This window comes from Sinocyclocheilus rhinocerous, unplaced genomic scaffold (genome assembly GCF_001515625.1).
Source record: "Sinocyclocheilus rhinocerous isolate Xijiao unplaced genomic scaffold, SAMN03320098_v1.1 scaffold795, whole genome shotgun sequence".
Classification (NCBI taxonomy): domain Eukaryota; kingdom Metazoa; phylum Chordata; class Actinopteri; order Cypriniformes; family Cyprinidae; genus Sinocyclocheilus; species Sinocyclocheilus rhinocerous.
The window spans coordinates 1,369,854-1,379,144 of NW_015630361.1; the positions used below are offsets into that span (position 1 = coordinate 1,369,854).

The 9,291-nt window shown below is 31.0% G+C and overlaps 1 protein-coding gene across 1 annotated transcript in view; it reads left to right on the forward strand.

Moving 5' to 3' along the window:
- Window positions 1–8,792, forward strand: part of snta1 (syntrophin, alpha 1) — a 31,040-nt gene extending 22,248 nt beyond the window's left edge. Inside the window, exons 3-8 of the mRNA XM_016552650.1 lie at window positions 2,721–2,904; window positions 3,928–4,117; window positions 4,210–4,331; window positions 5,095–5,291; window positions 6,909–7,096; window positions 8,328–8,792. Coding sequence (XP_016408136.1) covers window positions 2,721–2,904; window positions 3,928–4,117; window positions 4,210–4,331; window positions 5,095–5,291; window positions 6,909–7,096; window positions 8,328–8,420 — 974 coding nt within the window. The 3' untranslated portion in view covers window positions 8,421–8,792. The remainder of the gene's footprint in view (window positions 1–2,720; window positions 2,905–3,927; window positions 4,118–4,209; window positions 4,332–5,094; window positions 5,292–6,908; window positions 7,097–8,327) is intronic.
- The last annotated feature ends 499 nt before the right edge of the window (window positions 8,793–9,291 follow it).

The window sequence follows — 9,291 nt, forward strand, 5'->3', positions numbered from 1 at the left end:
TTGAAATTAAAAATGTTTAAAAATACAAAAAATCATTTTTATTATTTGTATTTTTTATAAATTGTATTTTATATTGTTTGTATTTTTTATTTGAAATAAAAAAATGTTTAAAGATACAAAAATCTATTTTATTATTTGTATTTTTTTATAAATTGTATTTTATATTGTTTGTTTTAAAATAAAAAAGTTTACAAATACAAAAAAAATCTATTTTTATAATTTGTATTTTTTATCATTTTTATTTTATAATGTTTGTATTTTTATTTGAAATTAAAAATGTAAAAAAAAAATCAATTTTATTATTTTTATTTTTTATAAATTGTATTTTATATTGTTTGAATTTTTTATTTGAAATTAAAAAATGATTAAAGATACAAAAAAATCAATTTTTATTATTTGTATTTTTTATAAATTGTATTTTATATTGTTTGAATTTTTTATTTGAAATAAAAAAATGTTTAAAGATACAAAAATCTATTTTATTATTTGTATTTTTTTTCAGCAAGTGAAGGACTGAGGAATTCAGATGCAACGTGTGAAAACAGACTGAGTGAGTGAGTGAGTGAGTGAGTGAGTGTGTGTGTGTGTGTGTGTGTGTGTGAGTGTGTGTGTGGTCAGCAGGTGAAGGACTGGGGAATTCAGACGCAACATGTGAAAACAGACTGTGTGTGTGTGTGTGTGTGTGTGTGTGTTTTGATTATTTGTATTTTTTATAAATTGTGTTTTATATTGTTAGTATTTTTTTATTTGAAATAAAAAAATGTTTAAAGATACAAAAAAAATAAATTTTTATTATTTGTATTTTTTTTGTGTGTTAGTGAACGGCTGACCGCTGAGACGAGCTCTATTCTGAGCCGAGGAAGCCCCTCTCCGCTGGTATCACTCGCTCGGACAGAGACAGGGCTGTGTTTCACACTTCAGCCTCTACAGTGAAACTGTGAGAGAGAGAGTGTTTGTGTGTGTGTGTGTGTGTGTGTGTGTGTGTGGTTTAGTAGCACTGTTGAGGAACTAAATGTAGCGCTGATACAAACTTAACTTAATTTTTCAGTTGCCTGATAAAAAGTTTAAAAATACAAAATAATCTATTTTTATTATTTGTATTTTTTATAAATTGTATTTTATATTGTTTGTATTTTTTATTTGAAATTAAAAATGTTTAAAAATACAAAAAATCTTTTTTATTATTTGTATTTTTTATAAATTGTATTTTATATTGTTTGTATTTTTTATTTTAAATTAAAAATTGTTTAAAAATACAAAAAATCTTTTTTATTATTTTTATTTTTTATAAATTGTATTTTATGTTGTTTATATTTTTTATTATTTGAAATGTTTGTTGTTGTGTGATGCATGAAACTGTTTCACATACTATTCTTGCAAAACATCAGCCAGTATTCAGTGTTTTCTGTGTAGTATGTAGTAAGCAGTATGCTAGTGTTCCAATCTAATAACCAGAGAACATCAGGAGAAGGATTGTGGAGCTCAGCGTTCATGCCGGAGTGAGCAGCGTTCATACAGCCTTCATCGGCGTTAATAAAGACAGCAAACAGACTGTGAAAGGACCACTGCTGCAGAGGAGAGTGCCAGTAGCACGTAAGTTCTGTCTGTGAGTGTGTGTGTGAGAGTGTGTGAGAGTGTGAGAGAGAGAGTGTTTGTGTGTGTGTGTGTGTGTGTGTGTGTGTGTGGTTTAGTAGCACTGTTGAGGAACTAAATGTAGCGCTGATACAAACTTAACTTAATTTTTCAGTTGCCTGATAATATGTGCAGCTTCACAGTTGAGATTTGATGCAATAATCAAACACACTTTATATCAAATTCAATCTAGTGAATTATTTCTTTCGGAATGTAGCACTGAATAGATTTTTTTTTTTACGTTTTTTTTTTTTGTTAAATGCTGTTATTTTTATTGTATTTTGGAGTTTAATCATTGGGTTCATTCATTCATTCATTCATTCAATATAAATGTATCTTTTCATACTCTCAACCTAATTTATATATTGAAATTTTCTATATTGAAATAATTTATATATGGACATTTATATATTGAAAAAGATATTGCTGATGCCATAATCAAACACACTCTGTTTAAAAGTCCTGTTTTCTAATCTAGATTAATGGATATTATTTATATATCGAAAAAATATATTTCTGATGCAATAACCATGCAATAAACATGATCTATTTCAAATTTATTCTTGTGAATAATTTATTGCGCAATGTACCAATGAACCAAAAAAAAAAAAAACCATTTTTTAAGTTAAATGCTGGTGTTTGTTACAACATTTTGGACTAGGTTTAATGAATGACTGAATGAATAAATGATTAATTTATTCATTTATTTTTATTTAATATCGGTTTATCTAGTCAATTTTCATAAATTCAATGTAATTGAGATGTATAATTCATAAAATTTTAATCTATATAATTTGATTTTAATTTAATTTAATTTCTTATATATATATATATATTTATTATTTGAAATGTTTGTTGTTGTGTGATGCATGAAACTGTTTCACATACTATTCTTGCAAAACATCAGCCAGTATTCAGTGTTTTCTGTGTAGTATGTAGTAAGCAGTATGCTAGTGTTCCAATCTAATCATAACTAGTTGATCAGGATGGTAGTAAAGTGACGTGCTGAGCTGTATTTAAACATGACAGGAACACTTTAAATTAGCAGTATGAATAATGCCCATCTCTGTCTCTTTTTCTCTTGGTAGTGAAGTATATTAAGGAGATGTCGGCGTTTTTTAAGGGCGGATCGACGACGGGACCCCCGGTGCTCGACTCTCCTCCAGCCAGCCCACAGAAACAGACGGACCCCGCGCTAAATGAGACCCAGACCATCCCGCTCCGAATGTGCCACGTGACACTCAAACAGTGCCCGCCGGACACAGAGGACAGGTACAAACACACCTGTGGTGTTTAGATCTGTATCTGATTAGGCTCATATTGAAAGATCAGGATTTACTCCAGCTTTTCTAATTCAAACATTAAACACTTTCTATGTCAGGTGGTTACAAAACCGCTAAATAGTTATCTATCATTACATTTGTTCCTTACAATGTTTAGTTTTTTTTACAGCTTTAGTGTGCATTGACGCACTGGAAAAAAATAGACACATTTATATAGATTTATAATAATAAAATTAGATATTATATTCTTCCAATCAAAAGTTTGGGGTCGGTAGGATTTTTAATGTTTTTAAAAGTCTTTTCTGCTCACCAAGGCTGCATTTATTTGATCAAAAATACAGTAAAAACAGTAAAATTTTGAAATATTTTTCCAATTTAAAATATTTTTTTCTATGTAAATATATGTTAAAATGTAATTTATTTCTCTGATCAAAGCTGAATTTTCAGCATCGTTACTCCAGTCTTCAGTGTCACATGATCCTTCAGAAATCATTCAAAAAACTGTTGTGCTGCTTTATATCATATATCATATCATATCATATCATATCATATCATATCATATACTTAATATTGGCCATTATTTAAAGCCATAACATGGCCTCAACTCAATATTCGTAGTGACCCCAAGCTTTATTATTTTATTTTATTTTATTTATTTTTTTTATGTTGGTCCATATTTAAAGCCATAACAAAATGATTTTATATTATACTTTATGCCTTCAACTCAATATTCTTAGTGACCCCAAACTTTATAATATCATATAATATCATATCATATTTTTATATTGGTAATTTGTTTAAGTTTAGCTATAACAAAATTAATCGATTCTGATCGGATGAAACACCTGTCAGCACAGTCAACATTAAAACAGCCTACAGTTTGTCTAATGAACTTTATTAGTTGGCAGAAGGACTGTTTACCATTATTATGGTACTGTGTTTATTAAGGCAATATGCCACGAGAGGTCATAGTGAGACTTGCCGTGTAAAGTCAGCTCTTCTGTCTCTGGAGGTATTTTGAGGTGGTGTCGTCAGACAGGAAGAAGTGTGTGTTTCTGCGGGCTAAAGATCACGCCATGGCTCAGGCCTGGTATAACGCCATCCAGACCGGAAGTGCAGCGTTACTGAGCAGTGCTAAAGCTGAGTTCAAAGCCCTGCAGCCCAGTCTGGACGTCACGCACATCGGCTGGATCATCGAGCAGGTGAGAAACACACACACACACACACACCTGAGACAAGACGAAACGATGCAGCAGAGCCTGATGGCTGTGTGTGTGTGTGTGTGTCACGGCAGGGCTCAGAGCGGCCGATCCTGGCGGTGTTGACAGACAGAGATCTGCTGCTGTACACATCTCTACCCGACAGCAAAGAGACGCTCAACAGCCCAGACAAGACCTATCCGTTAATTACCACCAGGTACAAACACACACACACACACACACACACACACACATAACACACTCGAACAGTACACACTAGAGCAATAAGATGAGAGTACATGCATTACACGCATTTACCACGGTAATACAGTAATGCTGGCACAATACATGGCAGATGACTATAGTAATAAAAAATGGATTGATAAAGTATATGATAAAATATTATTTCATATATTTATTTTATTATTTTATAAAAATTATATGCTAAATAGTCCAAGAATGGGTATATATACATTTTTATTTATACTTTATAATTGTAATTATATTTTTATTTTTATTTATACACACACATAACACACATTTATCATACTATAATGTGTATTTAGTAAGATTGATTGATTGATTTGATTGATTGATTTGATTGATTGATTTGATTGGTTGGTTGATTTATTGATTGATTGATTGATTGATTGATTGATTGATTGATTGATTGATTGATTGATTGATTGATTGATTGATTGATTGATTGATTGATTGATTGATTGATTGATTGATTGATTTATACATAACACACACACACACACATTGATTTGGTACATATTTTTTATGGTGGGTTTTTTGTTGTTTTGTTTTGTCATTGTACTAAAAAAACTGTTCATGACAGTAATAATCATAATAAACCGTTCTGACTGGTGCTGTAATTGTAATCAAATGTCACAGCCACATCTGTTGGTTTCTAAAGCAGGTGTGTAAGTAGTTGAGCTGTGTGTATACTAGTAAGTGCTGTTTGTCTCCGTCAGGCTGGTTCACTCTGGCCCGGGCAAGACTTCATCAGTGCACGACTCTGAGCTGACGTTCGGTCTGCGTTTGGGCACTAAGCAGGGAGTGGAGACGCATCTGTTCAGAGTGGACACGGCTAAAGATCTGTCCAGCTGGACGCACCTGCTGGTGGAGGGCTGCCACAGCGCCGCCGAGCTCGTGCAGGAGGTCACCACAGGTCAGCAATCACTCCTGAATCCCCATCATCTCTCCAGAGCAGACAGACAATAAATGAGTAAACGTCAGGCAGATGTGAGACTGTATGTGCTCGTCTCGCCTTCTGTTGAGTCAATAATGTGCTGCACTGCAGTGTGTTTTAGGCTTTTGATAGGCTAAATGTTGATTAGCCCACTAACCTAATATATCACCATGTAATAAAGAATAAATAATCTTTCCATGGATGCATGGTTTGTTAGGATAGGACAATATTTGGCTGAGATACAACTATTTGAAAATCTGGAATCTGAGGGTGCAAAAAAATCTAAATATTGAGAAAATCATCTTTAAAGTTGTCCAAATGAAGTTCTTAGCAATGCATATTACTAAGTACGTTTTGATATATTTATGGTAGGAAATTTACTAAATAACTTCATGGAACATGATCTTTACTTAATATCCTAATGATTTTTGGCGTAAAAGAAAAATGTATAATTTTGACCCATACAATGTATTGTTGGTTATTGCTACAAATATACCCCAGCGACTTAAGACTGCTTTTGTGCTGCAGGGTCACATATTACGTGGACAGTGCTTTATTTATTCGTTTATGCATACCTGATTTTTTTAGCCTGCCAAAATGAAAGATAATAGGATACAAACAGCTGTTGAAGCCAAAACACTGGAGTTTATCATGAAGGGTCATATTCTGATATAGATTAGTATTATTTTAGTGTTATTTATATACTATCATAGTTTGCATTAGTATTTTGAAATTTTATTTTCATATTTTTAATTTCCATTTTAAATTTAGTTAAATTTTTAGTAGTTTTATTATGTGCTTTTGTGATTTTTATTATTTATTTTAACATAGGTTAAATATATTTTTATTTCAGTTTTAATTTTTATATATTTCTACTCAGTAATTTTAATGCTTCAGCTTGTATTATTATATTATATTATATTATAATAATAGCTCTTATATATAGCTCTTATCTTCATTTTTTAGGACATTTTAGCAATTTAATTGTGGTATGTGTGTGTGTGTGTTATATATATATATATATTTATTTATTTATGATAGATAGATAGATAGATAGATAATAAAAAGTAAGAAGTTATTTTAGTTTATGCTAATTTGTTTGAGTTTTTATTTAGTTTAGTGCTAAATAAAAACTCAAAGTAATAAAATTACTTTAAATTATAATTTAATTTATAATTAATTTTATTTTAATTTAAAGGATTCCATACTATGCAAAGTCATTAAAATAAATTAAAACATATATAGTGATATAAATTTTGAATGAGCTTTTTCATATTTTTAGTTTTTATTTTAATTTTAGTAGTAATTTTTAGTGCGGTCAAAAGATTAATCGCGATTAATCGCATCCAAAATAAAAGTTTTTATTGTGTGCTTTTGTCTTTTTTTCCAAATGTTACAATTCAGGATTAATTAATTTTATTTCAGTTCTAGTTTTTATTTATTTCCAATTAGTCATTTTAATGCTTCAACTTAAACTTACGTCAGTTCTGCTTTCCATTTAGTCTAAGTTTTTCTAACCTAATGCTTCTATTTTATTTGAGTGAAGAAGTTCAGTAAAGGAAGATGTGCTCTCTGTGTGTTGTGTGTTGTGTGTAGCGTGCAGCTGGAACGGGAAGTCGTGTATGTTGAGCGTTCACATAGACAAGGGCTTCTCTCTGTTCACGGAGGAGGCCGGCGTCAGGAGAACCGTCCTTCTCCAGCAGCCCTTCGAGCGTCTGCGCATGTCTTCAGACGACGGCGTCCGCATGATGTTCCTGGACTTCGGAGGCCCAGAAGCCGAGATTGTGAGAGACAGTTTTACACTTTTCACTTTACTTCCTTTGAGGTTTACCCTGATTCTGAATTCAAGAAGCTCTTTAGTAGAAGATGCTCTTCTGATGCTCACACTTCTGGGAGTTTGATAAGAGATGTTTGAGTTTGTGTTGAGATCGCGGATCTCTTGGCCAGTTTGAGGCAAGGATGAGATCTCTTCTGAGATCATTGAGGTCGTTTTCTCAGGAGACGCATCTGAGAAGTTCTTTAGCAAAGAGTCTAATTTTTCTCTCTTTTTGAACATGCACATAATGTGGTCAAGTGAACATTTGAGATTTATAATGTTACAAAGTTAATTTTTATATTTTCTGTTTTTGTTTGAATTTTAGTTACATTTTTTGTAATTTTTATTAGTTTTTAATGTAACTATTTGCTAAATAACTGCTTTATTTCCCGTTAGTAATTATAGTGCTTCAACTCCAACTTTTGTCAGATTATTTCAAATTTTTTTAAATATATATAATTTTCATTAACTAATTTTCTAATTTATGTTTAATTTAAGTTTGAGTATTTCGTTTTTATTTTATTTAAACATTTGAAATGTTTGTTGCATAATTTAATACCGTTACAAACTTTCTTTTTATATGTTCTGTTTTTGTTTGAATTTTAGTTACATTTTTTGTCATTTTTATTAGTTTTTAATGTAACCATTTGCTAAATAACTACTTTATTTCCCGTTAGTAATTATAGTTATATAGTATAATTATTATTTCCATTTTTTTTTTTAAATATATAATTTTCATTAACTAATTTTCTAATTTATGTTTAATTTAGGTTTGAGTATTTAGTTTTTATTTTATTTAAACATTTAAACATTTGAAATGTTTGTTGCATAATTTAATACCGTTACAAACTTTATTTTTATATTTTCAGTTTTTGTTTTAATTTGTATTAAATTTATATGCTTTTGTCATTTTTATTAGAATTTTTATCTATTTATTTATGTATTTTTAAGTTTATTCCCTTTTTTAATAATTTACATTAATTATATTTTCTAATTTAGGTTTAATTTAGGTTTTTCATGTAATATTTTTTAGCTTTAAAATGAACAAAAGTGTTTTTTAATAATTTTAGGATCAGTCTGAGAAGTTGGAGACTTCAACAAATATGCACAATTTGCTCTCTTTTTAATATCAGTGGCATCTAAGAGAAACATTTGCGATATTGATGAGATCTAATGTGATTTTTTTTTTTGTATTTCAGCAATTGGACCTTCACTCCTGCCCTAAAAGCATCGTCTTCATCATTCACTCTTTCCTGTCGGCCAAGGTCAAGCGACTAGGGCTGTTGGCATGACGACGCCTCCTCAGGACAAACGCCATGACGACGGAAGGGACCGTAGGACCACTGGACATCAAGCCAAATCTTCCCTCACAGACTGTCAGCCATTCACTGATGACTTCACCATGTGTTCCTCGCAACGCTGACCTTTTATTCGTTATCATTTTATTGGTTTGTATCTCAGATAAACTTTATGAATGTATAAAACATAATCACATAATCATACGCTATGAGAGCAGCAACAGAAACAAAGCAAGAGATTAAACTCTGTTCCAGAACCTACATAGGCAGCTGTCTACTAAGGGAGCGTCTAGACTGAACTGATTTGAGACACTGGTGTTTGCTAAGATAATGCTGCAATAGCAAGTGTAAAAATATGCATAAAATAGTCCATTGTAATAAAATAAAATAAGAAATAAATATATTTTAAAACAATACATTTAAATAAAATAATACAATAAAAAAAATACATTTCAAAATAATAAAATAAATACATTAAAAATACTAAATTTAATTACTTTTAATTATTATAGTATATACTCTTCAGTGTTTAATTAATTATTTACAATAATTTATCTTGACTCATTTCCATCTTATATAGATTTTTCCCCCAAGCTTGTTGCAGTGCATTCTGGGATTGCCTTCAACGCTAACTATACTTGTGATGCTGTATTCAAATGTCCCTACGATGCCTTAAAAGAAGGCAGCTTCACTAGGTTTTGGAACAGAGACTGAAACCCGCAGCTGCTCTGATTGTGAAAAGGGCTTTAACGTTTGGCAGCTGAGAGAATCGCAAAATTCACCTTTCTATGGTGAGAAATGACGGTTGCTTCTGACTTTAAATATAGCCTTTTAAGACTCGCCGTCTTCCAGAATATCTGCTATG